The 21,208-nt window shown below is 46.3% G+C and overlaps 2 protein-coding genes across 5 annotated transcripts; one reads left to right on the forward strand and one right to left on the reverse strand.

Annotated features, from left to right (window-relative positions):
- Positions 1-8: 8 nt before the first annotated feature.
- Positions 9-2,581, forward strand: ppil3 (peptidylprolyl isomerase (cyclophilin)-like 3). The gene is made up of 6 exons (XM_018728649.2): positions 9-87; positions 385-459; positions 551-644; positions 1,100-1,167; positions 1,549-1,667; positions 1,769-2,581. The coding sequence occupies exons 1-6, from the start codon at positions 85-87 to the stop codon at positions 1,893-1,895; spliced, it is 486 nt and encodes a 161-aa protein (XP_018584165.1). The 5' UTR covers positions 9-84; the 3' UTR covers positions 1,896-2,581.
- Positions 2,582-2,740: 159 nt separating this feature from the next.
- Positions 2,741-17,008, reverse strand: lrrc8ab (leucine rich repeat containing 8 VRAC subunit Ab). Of its 4 annotated transcripts, none has more exons than XM_029247385.1 (4): positions 16,707-17,007; positions 13,539-13,650; positions 8,455-10,597; positions 2,741-7,239 (listed from the first exon to the last, which is right to left on the reverse strand). In XM_029247385.1, the coding sequence occupies exons 3-4, from the start codon at positions 10,588-10,590 to the stop codon at positions 6,964-6,966; spliced, it is 2,412 nt and encodes an 803-aa protein (XP_029103218.1). In that variant the 5' UTR covers positions 10,591-10,597; positions 13,539-13,650; positions 16,707-17,007; the 3' UTR covers positions 2,741-6,963. The 4 variants fall into 4 exon arrangements, with proteins under 4 accessions (XP_029103218.1, XP_018584273.1, XP_018584272.1 ...); XM_029247386.1 differs by having other exon boundaries at positions 7,157-8,367; positions 16,707-17,008; XM_018728757.2 differs by lacking the exons at positions 13,539-13,650; positions 16,707-17,007 and adding an exon at positions 12,793-12,952.
- Between the last annotated feature and the right edge of the window lie 4,200 nt (positions 17,009-21,208).

A 21,208-nucleotide genomic window follows, 5' to 3' on the forward strand; every position in this document is an offset into this window, starting at 1 on the left:
CCACGCCCCACAGTCGCAACTGCGCAGGCGGAAACTACGGAAACCTGGAAGCGACAACGCCGTCCGAGACGCTGCTGCTACGCTATGGTACGATCATTTATTTGGCCAGAGCTCTGGTTGGACACAAATTAAAATTTTCCAGCATCCTTGTCAGTGTTTCCGCAGGTTTATCATCATGTGTATTGGTAGGACGTTGGTGAAACAGCGCCGCTTGTTCGCCGCAGTTCACCTGCTAGCTCTGCTAGCTGCCGCGCGTCGACGATCACGATGGCAGTGACCGGTTCCAGCAGTTGTTCTCTCTTTCTTTTCTTTGTTTGTTTTTAAATTACCTTGTCTTGTTCGGTTTCCGTCCGCTGAAGGAAAACTGTGTTTTTTTTTTTGCAGGCGGTGACTCTGCACACGGACCTGGGCGATTTAAAGATCGAGCTTTTCTGTGAACGCGCCCCCAAGACGTGCGAGGTGCGGCGCGCTTGAAAAATCAACAAGTAACAGTAACATCCAGTGCGTCGCGCGGCACTTTGAAGGTGATCAGTACCGCTCTTTCTTGCAGAATTTCCTGGCTTTGTGTGCGAGCGGCTTCTACAATGACTGTGTTTTCCATCGGAGCATTAAAGGCTTCATGGTGCAGACCGGGGACCCCACAGGTACGTTCACTGTACAGCTCCTCCTCCTCGTCGTCATCATCATCATCATAATCCTTTTTCCCTTATAATAACATCATCATATAGGTACAAAACACACAATGCCTGCGACGCCCCTTGGCAGTCCACAGCATGTCCTCCTGTACCAAAAGAACACTAACTTTCGAGTATTGTAAAGGACAGCAGGTGGCGTAGTGGTTAGAGTCGCAACCTCTAGACTCAGAAGTTGCAGGTTTGAATCCCAGCTTCCGCTCTAGTTCCCGTGAGGTCCTTACCCTCCTTTGATACAGTATATCTTACCCAGCTGCTTAAATGGGTAGATCGGTATAAGCTGCTTTGGAGAAGAGTCAGCTAAATGAGTGAAAGTTATAAACGCGCGACCAGAGCGTTGCATTCAGGCAAATACAGCAGTAATGCACCTCAGCTCTGAGTTGAAAGCGGTTTCTTCTTCACTTTAGGAACCGGAAAGGGAGGAACGAGCATCTGGGGCCGAAAGTTCGAAGACGAGTTCAATGAACATTTGAAGGCAAGTGATCTTTGTCCTCCGTAATTTGTTTTCTGTTTACTTGATGCTTTGCCGAAAATGAGGTAACGCTGTCACTTGCACCCATTCGTCAACCTACATACAGCGGGAGCTGGGTGCAAAAAACAGCGTTACCTCATTTCTCACCATCCCCAGGAAACTGGGTGATATATTCAGTTAAACATGCCAGATGGTTTCATTTCCATCCCCCATTTATCAAGCGTACTGTGGTTACTGCCTGTTGTAACTGCTCACATCAAAAAACCTTTAAAACCTGTTTAATCGACACCGGCAACTTTGGTTTTTCAGTCATTTTTCACTAATGTCAAACTGGTTAGCAGGTACTACAATTTAGCACCAGTTCATGGTTCTGTTTTGCTCCAGCATAACGTTCGAGGAGTTGTTGCCATGGCAAACAATGGCCCCAACACCAATGCTTCACAGTTCTACATTACCTACGGCAAACAGCCTCACCTGGACATGAAGTATACCGTGTTTGGGAAGTAAGTCGCATGTGCTCTTCGTAGTAAAAAAATAAAGGGCAGAAGCACTTTCAGTCCATTACACTGACCATACTCCAACTTGTGTGTGTTTGCTTTCTCAGGGTAATAGATGGCTTTGAGACAGTAGATGAGCTTGAGAAGCTGCCTGTCAATGAAAAGACATTCCGACCTCTAAATGATGTTCATATCAAGGATGTGACCTTGCATGCAAATCCTTTTGCAGGCTAGAACTGGACAGAGCACAGGAGTGGGGTAAACACGCACAAAAACATACATCGCAACCGTTCTGTGGCTTTTCGGTTCAGTTTAAATTTGTCAGTCAAGGGTGCAACAGTTGCCTCTGCTGTTTCCTCCTGCTGCCGTCTGATGAGATGTGGTTCTGAACTGCCTTGGATGTGCGCTGTGTGCTTTTGGAGATGTGTACATACTAATAAAGTATATTTTTTTTAATATGATTGTTTTAAGAAATTGCCCATTCATTTAGTTCAGGGAGAAGAGGATTCCACTGGTGTAATATTCCCTGTGCTGTGAGAAACATGTCAGTCGTGCTAAATGAATCAGTGTAAATGTGCAGTTGGTGCAGTAGGCAGAGCTTTAAGATTCAAAGTGCATTCAAGATGTTATATTTCATGGTAAAATCACTGGTAATTTCTGCACCAGCTCATGCATACTCAGTGTGAGAACAAAATGTAGATTTCGCAAAAATGCCTTTAGCCTGAAATAGTGTTTAACAAGGCAAGAGTTAAAACCCCGATCTCCCCCACACAACCTATTAAAGGCTTGAAGATGCGGTCCTTAGTGTGGACTTCCTGCTCATATCTCCCACAATGTTTCTGCCTTTAGCAGCCCTGGCCTCTCACTCACTAGTGGCAACTTCCCCAGGCACCTGATACTGAAAAGAAAAAAAAAAAAAACTTGTGATTCAAGTCACAGGAATGGTCTTTCCCAAAGTGATCAACTTAATGTGTAATTTGAGGCTAAACTAAAATTTTTCCTTCTAAGAACATTGTAGATATAAAACAAAAGTGCACCATAGTATTACATTTTAGTTTATTATAATTTAACATTGGGAATAAAAATGCAACAAAGGGAAGGAGACCACAAACAATTTCCATATGTCTTCATTAAATGTTAAAACAGCTACATCCAGTTAAACAATAAAAAGTTATCGCCTAAACAGTTTTTGCAGTATAAATGAAATACTTATGTTGCAGATAAGTAATCTTTCTTCTTTTCAGCACTGGCAAAGGAATAGGAGTAGTGTAATAGTGAACCGACCACTGGCTAAGCAGTCATCGGTGGTCATACAGGAATAAGCTGAATGTTAAATAAAAAGAAAAGTCACGTGACCCTGACGGATAAGTGAGTGACGCTAGTCGTACGACTGGGACCACAGACTCCCACACGATGCACTGACCAGTTGCAGTGTAGTTTCCCTCTCAAAGGTCTGTTAACCCCTTGCTCAGCGCTGCAGTTCTACCACACACACAAATTCAGGAAAGTGATCAGCAATCTGATTGGTTCATACATATAAATGCCTATAAAATCGGACACGGAAAACCGTATGAGTGTCGCTTTTTCGGTACACTGGAGAATATATGTGTACAGTAGCCCCCAACCCAGTAAACATTATACGTAAATATTAATGACAAAAGGAATATAAAACACTTAAAATACAAATAAATGTACATAAGATCAAAGTAGCTTTTTAAATTAACACAAGTACAAAATATAATGTAGGCAGTGTGGAAAAAGCAATGAAAGACGGCTAGAAATCAGTTTCCTGAGAAATGTTTTGTGCACCATGTGCTATCGGCAGACAGCAGTGAGGAAGCAACTCTTCAGATCCCTCTCTGGAAAATGTTTTCTATCACTCTTGAGTTAAAAACGCATTTCTTAGTCTTCCCATCTAGCAGTAGCCCAAGGGAAGCAGACTGCCCACTGTTAACACAAACAAGACGATAAACTACACAAATACTGGAGTAAAATTGCTAGTGTTTTAAGGTAATTAATGCCCACAAGAAAGGAAAAATCAAAGGATAAGAAGTTTTCTGAAAATATTTTTTGTTGATCAAAACACTTCATCTGGACTCCATACAGGCAGTCAGACACAACACTGTACTCTATTGTACACTATTCCTTGTGCTCATGGGTTACTGTACCCAGCACAGGAGTGTATGTCCATGGGTTCGAGGAGACTGAGCCGGGGTGGGGTGGGGGTGTGGTTTGTCCACACTTTCCTTCAATGACTGGCCGCACACACGCTGCTAATACTGAGAAACAGTACAGAAGACCAGTGCAGTTCAAGTCACTTTTCATACAACACGGAATTATGAAGAGATCTTAACACTGGGAAGGTGTAACAACAACAACACAAAGGCTACATTACATCAATTACACTCAACGGCTGAGTAAAACATGAACATCGAGAGCAACACAACTCCCACCGGATTGATCAGAGGTGTCCAGGATTGGCAGAATCTGTGACCAGGCGGCCGTTTTCCAGCGGGACGCGGCTAAGAGACATTCCCAGGTGGTATGGGGTGGTGTGATGAAGAGCCGCCGTTGTCGAGCGGAACCACAGTGATACGCTGAACCCGGCGGCATCGCCATTACACTGACAGAAGGACAGAGGGTTTCCACACAAACCATTTCTGCCTCTTCGCCAAAAACAACACTGTTCTGACTGCCGCCTTTTCAGCACACATGGCAAATGAGTAAAAGTACACACAGTAAATCGATATTGGCTATGCCTGTGTATAGACAGGGAACACAGGAACACACACACACACAAGACGTTAAGGCAAGTGTTCTTAGCTGGTCTTGAAAATCACCCATCGGTGAGGGTCACTGCAAGGACGAAGCATTCAGTGCTGCGGAGGGAAAGTGACGTCACTCCTTGAGTGTAAATTTATGTAAATGCAGTCTCTTTCGGGATTCATGGAGGTTTTACCCACCATTCATGGACCTAAACCCAACTGAAACGACTCTAAATGGAACAATGTGGCTTTTTCCACCAAACTACCAAGCACAAGACTCCAGCAAGTTCTCCATGTCTCCTGTGGTGCAGGTGAACTACAGGGATTCAGCAGGTCTGAGGGGTGCCAATGAACTCATGGTTGCTAGGATACATGCTACACAGGCAGTCGTCCACTGCGGTCACATTGGCAAGCTACACATCAAACGCTGGGTCCCTCTTCATGAGGGACAGCTCAGAATCACACTGCACACAAACCGGGGCCACAGACAAGCTTTTCATTTAGTCTTCATGTTCAGTTGTGTTCTTGAGGTGGTTTTTCCAGCAAGGGTGTGCCCACGTTCCCCCTGCATAACGAGTGGCTCCTTGGGAACGCTACCAGGCCACACACACACACACACACACACAAACAGGGGTGTCCATACAGGTGTTTACAAAGTTAATGTCACCCACCACAAACACAACAGCCTACGTGTGCGAAGAACCCGTCTCAGTCACTCTGGGGCACGTTCCGCACGACCCTTAGTGAGGAACGATGCTCAACTTGCTGACGTTTCACGAGGAACCATTGTAACCAACCATAATAATAATGTGATGTCATGGAGGTTGGAAGAAAAGACAGTTGGACCACAAAAGCTCCAGCTCCTCCACTGTGGTGTCCCTGTACTCCTCTGAGATCCCACCTCGTGCTGTAGTGCTCTTGGTCAAGGTACTTACCGTGAACTGATGCACAAGAAATTACTCAGCTGCGTAAATGGGTAAATCAGTGTGACTAACAGTGTACGAACCTCACCCTGCAAGCTGCTTTTGAAAGAAACGTGAGCAATGTGAATAATCAATCATTTCCCACACGGAGGAGTTACGGTGTGGGTGTGTTTTTCTGCCATGGTTTATGCCACAAACAATTACTACTAACCGTTATTTAGTCAATGTGCTTGTTGCAATGTTGGGGGGGGGTCAAGTCTGGGTCCCATCATTTATTCCAACGCCTCATAAGTGATTTTCTTACATTTGGAAATTACTTGAAATATTTAAGTGTGATGCTTTTAACAAACCGTTTCCCATTTTGCTGCTTTTTTTTTTAAATTCTGGGAGATAAATAAAAACATATATTTTATAGTATATAGGGATGTACTGGACAGTACATTGATCCCATTATCTGGTGACATGCAGAACTCTTAGCTTTTTATCCAGCAGGGTATTCTTGCAGTACGACTTCAGGGTAAACAGCCAACTCAAGGGGACTACAGCAAGAGGTGGGATTCGAACCAGAAACCTGCTTTACCACGGTCATCCCAGTCCCCCAATCGGGACCCCAAATGGTGCCGCATCCCTGCGGTGAAGTTCCAGACTCGCAGAGAGGAGACGGCCCGGCCCACCAAAGGTCTGCCGGTACGGCGTGGCGATCCAGAGCGCCACCAAGGCAGCACCGCTGCACTTCCTTGACCCTGACCGCTACCTGAACTCTCCTTCTCATTTTATAGCACTTTAACCTAGTGTGAAAAAAGGCCCCTCCAGGAGTGGTCAACCAGTCGTGACCAAATGGACATCCAGGCTCATCCCGCAGCCGCAAGGTCACGATGCTTACAGAAGAACAAAATTAGAGCAGATGCCTTATGGTGCTGAACTCAAGGGAACAAAAGCGTTCAATCTGTGTTCATCAGCAGGAGGAGGAGGAGGAGGACCGGTCACTGCTGATAGAGGGCCACTCACTGACCGCTCCTTCCAATGTATCTCACCTGTACATTACTTCTTTCTTTAGTCATTTCCATAGGATAGGAATTTTGTTACACAGAAAAAATTTTGCTAATTAAATTTAATTTTTTGCACTGTTTATTTAGCTGTATGCTCTCAACCCACTTGAAATACTGAAACTGAGTTTGCTTTACACAAGCTGCACTTAATTTTTGCCCAAAATCCAACCACTAGGGAGAAAAATGACTGCCGGCCTCAACGAGAGCAAGGAGCCTGATGCAGAGAACACCATCGCGATACCCAGCCTCTGTACCTGAGCCTGGTACAGGACCACACCTGGAACAGACCACTTCCACTAGCACTTTGCTTCGCTTTGCTTAAAGCAGATTTGTTTGTTTGTTTGTTTTGAGAATTGTAAAGCAATACAATGTCTTTCTACAGCAGTATTCTGGAATCATTTCACTACATTTCAGTGTCATGAGGATTGTCGGGGACTCGCCCACCGTTATTTCCAGCTGAAAACATAAATACCAAAGTGGTGTAACGTGACCGTGGAGGGTCCGTCCCTCTGAAGTTTTGTCTGGAAGCTTTGGACCAGGTGCCCCGGCGCCACGACCGCTGCCCTCACGCCTGCTCCTTGTCCGCTCTCCACAGGCGCTCCTTCACTTCTGAGGGCAGCGTGTTGAAAAGGTCCTCCTCCACAACGAGGCCGCTGCGCTTGAGCAGCCGGCACTCGCCCAGCTCCACGGGGAGCCCTTCCAGGCGGTTACCGCGCAGCTCCAGCTGCACCAGGCCCGTGAGCTCCCCGAAGCGCGACGGGACTGACTGCAGGCAGTTGTTGCCCAAATTCAGCGTGCGCAGCTTCTTGCAAAGGAACAGCTCTGGAGGCAACGTCTCGATCTAGACAAGGTTGCGTGGGAGGACAAAACAGGAGGAGAAAAAGGTAGTAAAGCATGGTAACAAGAGGAATTGGGGCGAAAGGAAAGAAAGGAAAAGGTCACAAGGGGGAAGGAGAGAAACAGGCAGCGGAGCGGATGGATTACCGCCTATAGCCGTAGCAACAGCTTTTACACCAATACCTGAGCGTCCACAGGATGCACGCACTTGTTTTTATGATTTCCCAAAGACAGGAAGTTCCTCAAAGGAAACTCCAGCTAAACAGAGGACCACAATCCCTCATCTGCAATTCAGAAATCCCAAAAGCTGTGAAAACCAAACATTTTTCTTCCCTAAATTTGGTACCAAACCCGTAAAAATAAAAGCTGACGACGACACCGGTGTTCTATCTTCTCCTCAAGCAACCAGAGGAAATTAACATGTTATACCATGCAAAGGTACAGGTATTTAGATTACTTTGAAACTGTACTTGTTTCATGAAATAAGAAGTACTTCAGTATTTACCATCTATATTTATCCCACTAGTTCATTTACCAGTTTATTACTATACAGACATTACTGTTATTTAATGTAGGGGGTGTATTTTATTCCACAAACCAGGGTAGCTACTGAAGTTTAGGCACCAACATCAGAAAGACACGTTCAGAGGGACGAGTAAGACTCCACTCACTGACAGCTACTTGTCACCACACTACACACACTGCTGAGCGTTAAGGCTGGACTCTCAATAACAACCTCGGTCCTGGATGTAAATCATAAGACAACACCTTACACTGCCCGCATCCTCAAGTAAGCGTTCTCTGTGAAACGTCTCTCGTTTATGCTTTTAAAATAACAGTTTTCATTCCAGTGACTGTTATACTTATAGGTGACCTCACACTTCCTGGTGCCTCCTCACTCTCCTCTCCTACAGTCTGTTTGTCTCCCTGCCTCTCCTCCAGCAGCCTGAGCGACAGCAGGCCATCCGACACTCCCTGCCACGTCCCTGTTCACGTCCTCTATCGTCCCTTTTTCCTCCCTGCCTCCCTCACAACACCTGCTCGCTCCGCCACTCGTCTCATCTTTCTTCTCTCGTCCGTTGCTAGCTGGGCCTTTCGCTCTGCTCACTGTGGAATCCACGTCCCTTCCTTTCTGCAACATCAATAAGTCCTTCGGTACAGAGCAACCGTGACGACTGCGACCCTGAAGATCCATTTGCTAACACATGCAAGGACTCACCCGGTTGGCTGTAACAGCGAAGTACTGCAGGTTTGAGAGGAATCCAATGTCGGCCGGGATGTAGGTCAAGTTGTTGTGACTCAAGTCGAGGAAGCGCAGCTTGCGGCAGAAGAAGAGTTGACTAGGAATCTTCTCAATCTTGTTGCGGTTCAGATAGAGGCGCTCCAGATTGGTGAGTGTGCCGATCTGGATTGGGACGTAGGCGATCTGGTTGTACCAGAGCTTAAGGCACACTAGTCTGTGCAGGTGCTGGAAGCTGATGATCTCCTCTATCGTTTTCAGGTTGTTGTCTTTCAAGTCAATCTCCTGCAGGTTGTGCAGGCTGAAGATGGAGTGTGGGATTCGCTCCAAGTCGCACCGGATCAGCTCCAGCTCCGTCAGGTTCACCATCTTCTTCAGGCTGTTGAGCACCATAAGCTTGGTGCCCTCGTTGTTGATGGACAACTTCTGTAGGTGGACCCCCACGTCAGTGACCACCTGGGGAAGCTTGGTCAGGTTGCTCTTCAGCCGCAGCACCTTGAGACGTTTCAGCTCTCGCAGTCCATCGATGACTATGTAGCGATTGTTCTCTGCACTGAGGTTTCCGGTGAGGTGCAACTCGGTCAAGTTCTTGAGGCTGTAAATCCACAGGGGAATCTCCTTGATGTCCGTGAACTTTATATGCAGCGACCTGAGGTTCTCCCGCAGGAAGGCCAGAGCCGGGGCCTCGATCTTGGCAGGCGTGTGATAAAGCCACATCTCCTTCAGGCTCGTGAGCTGGGCAATGATTGGGGGGATGGTGACATCAGGGATGAGCTCCAGCTTCAGCACCTCCAGCTCCAGCAGGTCAAACACCGTGTCTGGGATTCCACTAAGCATGAAAAGATGCAGCTCCAGCTTGTCCTGAGAGTTCCTGGTGATTCTCTGCCTGAGCTTCTCCAGGCTCCACTCGTTGTTGAGGTTGAGCTGTCGCAGCTTATTTTCGCTCACTTCCGAGAGGAAGACGGCAAAGCGCTTTGAGTACAGCGGGTCGTACTGGTCTATCATGTGCAGCATGAAGGCAAAGTCGTTCTTCACGTCTGGAATATCACTGTAGCTGCTCTCCTCTCGAATTGACTCAAAGGAGTATTTCTTCAGAGAGCGCCGAAGCATCCAGCAGAGCGTGTACATGCAGATGAGGCCGTAGACCACCACCAAGCTGATGTAGAAGCAAGCCAAGATCTTGAAGAGTGTGGCCAGGGGGTGCGCGCAGCGGTACATGCGGTAGCCGGTGAGGTTTTCGATGTCCACGCTGCAGTCGACGCTGAACTGAATGTGGCTAACGTAGTAGCCCGTGTAGCAGATGATGAGAATAAATTTAATCACTTTTATGATGGTCTGTCGTATGTAGAGCCTGTAGACGATGTCACCCTCTTCGACATGTGTGCGAAACTTCTTGACCTTTTCAAAGAGTGCCTTTGCTTGCTCTCCTTCCTTCTTGTCCAGAACGCCGGTCTCCGAGTGGTCCACGATGCCTTGCTCAATGCGTGTCTTGGCCCTTTGGAGCATGGGTACGCTGGCCTCCACATCCTCACTGGCGCACGATGCCTTTTTGTCCATGGACCCATTCAACTTCCCCAGCACCGGTTTAGGGTCGCGCTCCTCCACCACCGTCTCCGAGAGTGCCCGCGTCGTCCAGGGCGAGTCAAAGCACTTCAGCAGAATCGACACAAAGTGCTCCAACTTAGAGCTCGTACGGGGAAATTTAAACCAGAAGTTGCTGCAAGCTAGGAAGACAAGCGTGTGCAGCAACACCAGGTACGGAAAGTACTTTGCAAACCAGTGCAACTTGTTCTCGTAGCACACAGCGTCCACGTAGTTGTACTGGTGCCGATCCAAGTCGTACTGGATGCCCCTGGGTTCCACGGCAAGAGGGACGGAAGAAAACGTGGCGTTGAAGTAGAGTCTTGACAAGTAGCTGTCGCAGGTCTTGTTGACGACCCACTTGCAAGGCAGGCAGATCATCTTGTCCTGAGTCACCTGCAACGTCCCCCCAAACACCGCGATCATCAACATGACGATGGAGATGTAGTCGGTGAACACGTCCCACCATGGCTTCAGGATGCGGTACGCCGGCTGGGTGTCTGCGAAGTAGCGTAGCTCAGTGACGGGAATCATGGCTTACCTGCAGAGACGGAGAGCCACAGAGTGAATGCCTTCCCTCAATCTCTGACACGTTCGGCTCAAACAAGAGTGTGCGCGCATGTGTACTGCTTTTTACATGGCTGCTTCTGCAGTACTTAAGCGGCCAACAGGACAGGGTCATGCCAGCCGTTCTTGTGAAGGGGGGAGGAAAAAAAAAAAAACACACACACACCCCTTTCATCAAGCACCGGTGTGTAAACTGCCCTCACCGTCCAAATACAGACAGCTTTATTTTTGAATTTCACATACAACGTGCCTGCACTTCACACACCTCCGCTTTGCATCAAAAGAGTGAATTAGCCGAAGTGCTCCTAGCGCGAGTACCAAAGCCTCCACAAATACATATTACTATGATAAACGGCCTCATTATGACTAACTGTAAACATAACATTAGCAAAGAAAACATGTGCTTCACAGATGGCTTTCGGTAACAGGTCTGTTATGATGCAAATAAGAGCAAACCAGATACCTTATGCTGATTTAAATGGACACACCAGAGGTGTCTGAAGGGCTCACTCTCATTAACCATGGACCATTAGTCAAGCATAAGTGAAATTGTGGGCTGGACATCATTTTTATAACACGTGAAAAAAAGATGTTTTCCTCAACATCAAACACAACTCTCCTCATTTAATAGCGGGGCTCTACAACTCAACGGTCCAGCTTGTAAATATTTCACACACAAACAGAAATTTCGCAAAGACCAGGAGCCTGCCGTTTGCCCCGAAACAAGGGGTCTGCACAGATGTAGGGCATCCGGCACGACGCTCCGGCAACCCACACATTCCCTGCGGTGAGACAGCAGAAAGAGGTGGAGGCCACACGGCACTACTTCTCTCTCTCTCTCACACACACACACACACACACACACACACACACACACACAAAGAGCTGGACTTCTGTGCGTTTTGTACTAATGTTTCTGGAATGTTGGAAGGCCAAAATCAAACAAGTGGAGCAGTACTAACTCATCATAAAAACAAAACCCACAGCTTTCTTTCATCCAGCTTTTAGTGCAGTGGTGAGAGCTGCTGCCTTTGGACCCAAAGGTCACAGGTTCCAATCCAGTATCCAGTTATAGTACCCTTGAGCAAGGTGCTTACCCTAAATCGCTCCAGTAAAATTACCCAGCTATATAAAGGGGTAAAAAATGATAAGTCACTTTGCAGAAAAGCATCAGTTAAATGAATAAATGTAATATAAATGTCCATTAATGTTCTATGTTTTCTTCAAACTGCACACCTTGTGATGTTGAAATCTATCGAGTCACAATTTCATCAACGGTGTAACACAAGTACAACAGTCCTCCTTAAAGAAGGGTCACAGCACTTGACTCGTGAACTAGAGGTTGACCGATATACTGTATTGGCGATACATTTCACAGTGACTTGGCACTGGTTTACATCACACGTCTAAGGCTGTGTTTTACTAACAAGTAACGTGTTAAATCTCAGTCCAACTGCCTTAACCACAAATCCACATCCTGTCTGTCACCATTATGTGTGTTTCAATCCTACAGTCTGGGATAAAAGTCATGTTGTCCAAGGCTGGCCCAAACCCAAGAGCTGGACAACCAAAGCATATTTTCCACTTGTGACACCAAGTCCACCTCATTAACAGTCAAGTGTAATTCAAGAAACAAATGGTAAACAAACTGAGTCAACTTCTAGTCCGGTTCCTGCACAAAAGCGCCTAGAATAAAGGTAATACACTAGTATTTGTCATCCGTTCCGAGAAAAGCATCGGGCAGCTGCGGGTTTCCAACTGTTACAGCACGGCTGTAACGTGCACCCCCGTGACTGACTGACACACACACACACACACACACACAGCCTTCTGTGCTTTCAGGAAGGAACAGGACCTTTGTTCACAACTAAACACAACAAAGACCTTGGGTGGGAGGCCAAGTCACTTCTTCAGCTCTCCATTTCTTGCAGGAAACAACAGTCAAAGTTTGGGGTCACGTCAGCAGAAGCTTCGAGTAGCAACTGCATCCTTTTATACAGTCAACACCATTTCCAAAACAGAAGTGTACAAGACCAGACTAATGGAGATCTTGGCCTTTGAATCATTTCCCAAAAGCAGAACTGCTGTCCGAGGGCCATCTTGCTTCCTGCTCTCTATTTTCAGCCATTTCCGATAACAGCAGTGGGAGTATTGTCCCGCCTTTCTGACCTTCATGACCAGATCCTGTTTATGTTGAAGAGGACAGAGTCTGCAGAGCTTTCCTTCTGGAGCATTCCCGCAGAATGGTCCCACGCTTCTCCAACCGCAAGACGCCGACCTTCTTTACGCTCTCTGTTCGGACGGCTGACTCGCTTCCTGTCAGGCTGGGTCTCTGCGTGCTCTAGGGTCCAAGCAGAACGCCCAGTTCCTTTAACTCCACGGCAGTGCTCAGCGCTTTGGGATCCCCGTACCTTCAGCCAAGTGTCACAGAGCAGTGCGGATTTGCCTCAATAAATCTAAACATACAAAAGCTAATTATTTATTCATTTATCTGACGCTTCTCCCTAAATCAACTTAGAACATTAAGCTACTTAATTATTTTCCCATTTATACAGCTGGTTAATTTTACCAGAGTAATTTAGGGTGAGTACCTTGGTACAAGGGTACTACAGCTGGGATTCAAACCTGCAACCTTTGGGTCCAGAGGCAGCAGCTCTAACCACTACGCTACCAGATGCCCCATTTATAACATGTTCGCACTCATCCCTGTCAATAATTGTGCTATTTGTACTGCATTTATTCTATTTTCTTCACAGCAACTCTGTCTCTTTCCTGTGGTTCTGTATATTGGATGTGACTCCCTGAGCGCCAGCCTCTCAGCTCCCTGTGTGTGAAAACACACTTGCCCAGGAAAGGTGTGTTATCTCTTCTTCGAGGAGTGAGGGGGAACTGCTTGCCCCAGAGAGGACTCTTACCCCAGCAGCTGTGTTATCTGTACCCCAGTGGCTGGCGCAGTGTTCGAGGGATGTCCCGGTGGATACAGAGCCAGCAGCGTCCTCGCACCCAGAGCTCCATGGAGGCCGACCCCTGGTACGGAGAGAAACCACAGAGGTGTTTAAAGCTCCAGCAGAGATTCTGGACAAATCAGGGGGGTGACACTTGTGGAGTGAGGCAGCTCAGTATCGAGTAACCTCCCTCTCCCCCGTCGCAGTGTAAATGACTCTAGTCTCAGTGATCTTGAGTTGGATTATGACACCAACATTTCAAGTTTCAAGTTAATTGTCATAGGTACAAGTACCATGTACATGTATCATGAAAATCTTCCAGAATGCTTCTCCACAGACTATGGACAAAAGCAACAGAAATACTGCACAAACAAAATAATGACAATGGCAGTGAGTAGTGCAACAGCAACAGCAATAAATAATGCCAGTTGACAGCCAGAGAACTCAGAATGAGAGAATGAGAATGAGAATGCTTGAAGTGACAGTGTAATTTACCAATGTGCTTGGGTGGAGCAGTCCAACTCTAGTTACTAAAGGTGGTACATTGATCAGTGTTGTATACTCTTACAGCAGTGGGGTAAAAGCTGTTCCTGTACCCAGTTGTCCGGGTTCGAATAGACCTGAGCCGTTTTGCAGATGGCAGGGAAGAGAAAAGTGCCCGTGCGGGGTGACTGTGATCTTTCATGAAGCGCATCGTCTTTCTGAGGCAGCTTGTGGTGTAGGTGTCCTCGACCGCTGGTAGCTGCGTGCCGATGATTCCCTGAGCTGTTTTCACCACCCTCTGTAGGGCTTTCTCTTCCTGTACGGAGCAGCTGCCACCCCAGGATGTAATACACTCTGTGAGGACGGACTCTACAGCACACCTGTAGAAAGTGATGAGGACTGTAGTGGACATCCTGGCTTTCTTCAGACGCCTGAGGAAGTGGAGGCGTCAATGGGCCTTTTTGATGGTCGATGCTGTGTGCTCAGTCCATGTGAGTTTGGCAGTGAGGGTGACCCCTAGGAATCTGAAGCTGCTGACCTTCTCTACAACGTCCCCTCCTACGTAGATGGGTGCATGGACCATCTCCTGTTTCCTGAAGTCAATCACCAGCTCCTTAGTTTTACTGACATCGAGAGACAGGTTGTTGTCCTGGCACCGCTCTGCCAGGAGCCTCACCTCCTCTCTGTAGGCCGTCTCATCGTTGTTGGTGATCAGACCCACAACGGTGGTATCCTCAGCAAACTTTATGATGGTGTTGGAGTTGTGACCGGCCACACAGTCATGTGTGAACAAGGAGTACAGCACTGGGCTCAGGACGCTTCACTGTAGAGTGCCAGTATTGAGGATGAGTGGGGAGGAGGTGTTTCTGCCAATCCGCACACGCTGGGTTCTGTTGGTGAGGAAATCCAGGATCCAACTGCAGAATGTGGCACTCAGTCCCAGCCCTAGTAGTTTGTGGATGAGCTTGGTTGGGATGACAGTGTTAAATGTTGAGCTATAGTCTACAAACAATAGCCTTGCATAGCAGTTTTTATTATCCAGGTGAGACAGAATGGTGTGAAGTGTGTGATATTGCGTCTTCAGTGGATCCATCGTGGCGGTAAGCAAACTGCAGTGGATCCAGAGACTCTGGGATGGTGTCCTTAATGTGTCGCAGCACCAGCCTCTCAAAGCATTTCATTGCAATGGGGGTCAGTGCCACCGGGCAATAGTCATTAACGCAGCTCGCTTTGTTCTTCTTAGGAACGGGGATGATGGTGGTGTTTTTGAAACAAGTGGGTACAGTTGAGCTTTTGAAGGAGGTGTTAAATATGTCCGTGAAGACAGTAGCCAGTTGCTCACTGCACGTTTTTAAAACTCGCCCTGAAATTCCATCCGGACCAGCAGCTTTGCAGATGTTGACTTGGCTAAAAGTTTTTCTCACCTGTGCCACAGAGACGGTGAGACTGCCGTTATCATGTACTGTGGGGATGGGCAGCGGGGGGTCTTTGTTCTCGAACTCGAAGTGGCCATAAAACGCATTCAGTTGTCAGGGAGAGACGGAGCGGCACCTGTCAATGACAGCCTTTGTGCTTTATAATCCGTTAATGTTTGGATTCCCTAGCACAGCCTACTTGCATCTTGAGCGCAGTTAAACTTTGATTCCACCTTCCTGCTATATTCCCGTTTCGCGCTGGATATTCCTATTACATGTTTCCATAATAATCCTCATTCAAAGTCTTTTGACAATTAATGGACATGTAATAATTGGAATATCGTTATGTTCCATTTTCCACAAACGTGACGAGAAGGGGCCCAAACCATCGCTCGTCCCTCGGCACAGGGACGCGATGCACTGAAGGAGAACGGCGATGAGCGACGTGGAGCGACTTCACCTTTTACTCTTCCGGCAGCCAAGTCAAAGCAAAGGTCCGGTTTTACTTCTGTCCACCTGCCGTGAAGTCACTGAACTTCTGAGTGAGACTCGTTTCCAGAATCTTCAGAGGCCCACAGATCAGGGCCAAGCGCGCGCGCGCGCACGCACACACACACACACTGGTCATTTACCATAATTTCACCCCCCCGGAAGGAGCAGGGCAAAGAGAAGGAGTGACTGCTCCAGGGACAGTTCTCACGGCACCGCTGCCATCCACAATTATAACAATAGCAACAGCAATTCAAACACAAGAAATCACTGTGCAACGCAGGGTCCAAGCGGTGCGGAGCCTGTAGCGGAAGTGCGGAGCGCGCAGCGGGGCGGGACACACGCTGGACAGCGCATCAGTCCACCGCAGGGCACCTTCTCTCTCTCTCACTCACACACACACACACAGGTATTTAGCAGGGCCTTTCCTCTAAAGCAAAACACAGCTACTCGTGTTGCTGCTTCACACAGAGTGACGATCCGCTGTAACGTGAGGTGAACGGAGCGCGCAGTTGTCGCGCAATGAGGACCCGAACTCGGTTCCCGCCAGGCGCCTCAGGCACAGCGAAGCCTTCATTCATTCTCCTCGTACCGTACCGCTAATAGCCGCGCTCCGTACCGTACCCAACAGAACGTGCCCACAGCGAGGAGGAGCGCGCACACGCCACGGCGGCCACGGCGGGCAGCGCGTCACTAGTAGGAGCGGCCCGGAGCGCCTCACTACTCAGGCCCATCGGGCGCCGGGACTCACCTGCTTGGCGGCAGCCGATCGCTCTGAGCTCGTCTATAGCGGACAGAGAGAGAGAAGCGCGGCCACGCGGAGGTCACTCCTGCGCTCCATCGCAGCTGTGCGCGCACTCGCGCTCGCAGGAAGTGGAGTCACACGGAGTGGAGGGCGCTGCGCTACGGCTCGGGCCGCTCCGCTGGCCAAGGAACACACACACATACACACACATACACTCGTGTGCGACACAGCTGGCCGAGCGGGGACACAACGCCAACAGGCTCGCGCCCGCTACTGAAAGCGCGCTCACGCACATTCGTGAACGCTCGTGCGAACTGTCACTCTGTGGCCGTGCGGAGTCGCGTAGGAGAAAACGCCAGAGCGATTAATTTAAAAAAATAAATAAATAAATGAAATAAGAGGATATGATACTCGGCCACATACTATATCAAATATACGACTATAAAATAATACATTATGTATACATGTTGTATATAATTATAGTATATTTAACACAAATGATGTATTTAATGCATTTTGCTCTGAGCTGCAAGTAGAGAACACATTGGCCAAATAAATATAAGGCAAAGAGAAAAGTGGACACATGCCATGGTTGAAAGATGGGAAATCAGAGCGCAATTTACGTATTGCTACATTAATACACTGTAAATATGGACTTGCTTTCATTTCTACTATATCCCTTGTGCTTTCTCCGAGTATTAAAAAGGTGCATTTCGAACTGACATATTGGAGCCACTTTAAAAACGACATCAAATAAAAAGAAAAACAAAAAACTTCAGAATCTCTTTACGGGCGTAAACACAGACCATCGTCACGTGGCTGCAAAGGAGTAACTTCCTGTTCCGGCGGAAGTGGGAACGCAGCGGTTCGATTTTTTTTTTCTTTTTTTTTAAATTATTAAACAATTCAAACTCACAAAACACCAACATTAAGCCAGAACGATCCAATTTAGCCAGTGGAAATAAACAAAATAACTAAGTAATACAGAATAAATACACAAAATTACAAAACATTCCAATAACCAGAGACTCTATCAACACCTTAAAAGTAATAATGTAGTCTTAATGGCCTTCTTATTATTACACTCCTTAACAGTGTTTATGTACTGCATAAATTATTTAAGAAAAACAGAAAATATAGGTTTTTTTATTAGCAAATTTGGACCTGTCTATATACTTGGCTAAAACAATTAATAAATCAATGATATATGCCTGTTTCTCTGTACTTCTATCATAATTAAAGAATCCAAACAGTACATATTCATAGTGCAATGCAAGATCCTTACACGGTTAATCAATAATAAATTTAGACATCTCTCCATAACTTTTTGCATAAAAACAATGCCAAAAGAGGTGAGGCACCATCTCTGGGTGCAGGTTACAAAAAGAACAGTTTGCATCTATCCCATCCTTGAATCCTAAGAAAATGCTTTACAGGGTAGAGTTTGTGTATAATTTTGAAAGAGACTTCTTTACCCTCGTTTGTTAAGAAGTATTTGTTAGTCAGCAGCCAACCTTTCTCCCGCGGGACATTGTTAACAAAGGTGTTCCAATAAGCAATGACATAAGGTGAGGTGGCAACTTCATTGTGAAACAACGAACAAACAGTTCTGTTATTATTACTGAGAGACCGTGAGAAACAGATCCTTCCACAAGGAGTAATGACCAGACTCACTATAGGAACAACAGTAGGGTACGGTTCAATGTTTACTTTGACGCTGCCGGTGTTAACAGTCTTCGTTATGGTGGATGTCATTTTTTTTAGCAATATTATTGTAATAATTTTTTCATTTGGTGTCAGTTGCAGCGCTGTCTGCTAACATGCGGACTCCTGCAGTATTAATTAATTTAAAACTGTTTCATGAACCCATGTGTCCATCAACATGTAGAACATCAGTCTGCAATGAACACAATGCACTTATTACGGACAACTAGTTGTATTACTCAACTCTGGATGAACACATATAAAAACTGTTGAGTGTCAATTTTAAAGTTTAAGTTCGTAGAGAAGAATTACTTATAACTAACTCAGAGGTGACGAGTTTAAATTCGACCATCAAACCTCTGCAGCTGATACAGAATGCTGCTGCTGCACAGGTTGTGTTTGATTTGCCAAATCATTCCCATGTACCTCCTCTACTCGTTTCTATGCACTGGTTTCCTATAGCTCCCTGGATAAAATTCAATACCCTGGTAATTGTCTACAAATGCATCAATAGAACTGCTCCCAGCTATTTACAGTACTTGATCAACCGTTACACCCCAACCAGACCCCTTTGCTCATCTACTTCTGCTCGCTTGGTGGTCCCGTGCACAAAAGATAAAGCATGGAGGTTCTCGGTTCTGACTCCGTTGTGGTGGAATGACCTCCCCCTCTCACTCAGAACTGCTGAAACTCTGTCTAGATTCAGGAAGGGTCTGAAAACTCACCTCTTCCGGATTCACGTCGCCCAAGATCTCTCCAACTCATGTATGATGTAAATGTTCATGCACCGTAACTTCATGATCATCCCCAAATAAGCCTTTACACAGCAGCTACTCCTGTATTGTATGTAAATGTTTGTGTACCTTATTTTAAAAAAAAATTGTAGGAAGATGATCAGGATTCGTCTATCCTGCATTTTATGCACCTACTGGAGCGATGAACATCGGTGCATCAAGTGGAAAGTAACAAACTAGGTTTCCTTAAGAATCACAAGTCTGCAGCTATATCTCTTTCTCCTAATGTAATACACAAATTTGTTTTTTCGCTGAGATGTTCGTCGCTTTGGAGAAAAGCGTCCGTTAAATGAATAAATGTAAATGTAAATTCCAAACTGGGGCATTTCATGATTCTTTTGAGCCCATCATCCCAATGTCCCCAATAAAATATTTGTAAACCTATGTGGTTGTGTGAGTGTCACTGTGATGTCCTTACTCTGCAGACCCATTGCCATCCACTTTACTGTACTCTATTATACAGTGTTTCTATACCACACCGAGCACAAGGCCATCCAAATAAACAGGCCTTACCGCTTCTTTCTGACTCCAGGTTCCACATAGTCATCTGGGGTTTTGTGTTTATCCACGTCTTCACATTACTGGTCTTTCTAGAAATGTCCACGTCATGCTGACCTGTTCACACCCTATCTCTGGTGGTCTAACGGCTGGTAATTCAATGTAAATTAGTCTTTATGAGAAGTATAAAACAACCAGTTAACCAAGAAGTGGCTAGAAGAATTGCTGTTTTTGTTTCCAGAAAACAAAAACAGCAAATCTTCAGTGTAAAACAGTTCAAGCTGTACAAATCATATCAGTTAAAAATGACAATTAAACTGTCAATTTCTTTTAATTTAAAAAAAATTTAAGACAAAACCCACTGCGGTGAATTTCAGGTAAAATCCCCCATTGACATTTAGCCGTTTATAAAATCATTACACGTTTAAAACCCTCCACGTGTATGCAGATCAGTGTCAAAAAACTCGTATTGACATTCAAGCAAAACACATGTCGGCGGGGGGGGCAAAGGAAGAAACAAGTGCTGTAGTACAAGAATGTGTTTTTAAAAAATGCATAAAATACAAAAAACATCAATGCAGTTGAAAAATAAAACTAATAGTGCAGGCATAGGCAAACACACAAAACTCTTTAAGTAATACAAGCCCAAAAGTGCAAAAAAGGTGTAGAAATGATCACTGTCATGTACAACTCATGCAAAGCAGTAGCACCTGTGCTCTATACTGTACTCTACTGTACCCTAGTGCAATGTACTCTATACTTCGGTACTGTACTCCAGTGTACCACACTGTACTCTTCTGTGCCATTCTGTACTCAAACTGGACAACTCACTCATTTTGCCTACCTCTTGGTTAAGAGTCTGGGACTGATGATCGACTCAAGTCTGTCTTTCTCTCAGCGCATCGAAGCCACAACCCGGATCTGCAGAAACATCTTGCATAACATCCGCAAGATCCAACCTTACCTCACAACTGACTCTGCTGAACTACTTCTCCAGGCCATGGTGACACCCCATCTGGATACTGCGTCTCTCTCCTGTGTGGCCTTCCTGCTACTGCCAACAAACCTCTGCAGCTGATGCAGAACGCTGCTACTGCACGAGTTGTGTTTGACTTGCTAAAGCGTTTGCGTGTATCTCCTCCGCTCGTTTCTCTGCCCTGGCTTCCTATAGCTGTCCGGATCAAATTTAAGACCCTGGTTACTGTGTACAAATGCATCAATAGAACTGCTCCCAGGTATTAACAAGACTTGATCAACCGCTACACCCCAGCCAGACCCTTTCGCTCATCTACTTCTGCTCGCTTGGTGGTCCCACAGACGAAAGGTAAAGCACGGAGATTCTCGGTTCTGGCTCCGTTGTGGTGGAATGACCTCCCCCTTTCACTCAGCACTGCTGAATCTGTCCACATTTAAAAAATGCCTTAAAGCTCACCTCTTCCAGACTCACTTTGTCCATCATCTCTTAAGTTAATGTGTAAATGTTCATGCACTATAACTTTATTATCATGCCCA

Source organism: Scleropages formosus, chromosome 21 (genome assembly GCF_900964775.1).
Source record: "Scleropages formosus chromosome 21, fSclFor1.1, whole genome shotgun sequence".
NCBI classification, from domain to species: Eukaryota; Metazoa; Chordata; class Actinopteri; order Osteoglossiformes; family Osteoglossidae; genus Scleropages; species Scleropages formosus.

Bases quoted from the DNA above. Each gene is read 5' to 3' on its own strand.
- ppil3 (XM_018728649.2), top strand. The intron at 460-550 runs GTGCGGCGCGCT...TCTTTCTTGCAG, and splicing joins GCGCCCCCAAGACGTGCGAG to AATTTCCTGGCTTTGTGTGC. The intron at 1,168-1,548 runs GCAAGTGATCTT...GTTTTGCTCCAG, and splicing joins AGTTCAATGAACATTTGAAG to CATAACGTTCGAGGAGTTGT.
- lrrc8ab (XM_029247385.1), bottom strand. From the start codon at position 10,590: ATGATTCCCGTCACTGAGCTACGCTACTTCGCAGACACCCAGCCGGCG. The intron at 7,240-8,454 runs GTGAGTCCTTGC...AACCTTGTCTAG, and splicing joins TCGCTGTTACAGCCAACCGG to ATCGAGACGTTGCCTCCAGA.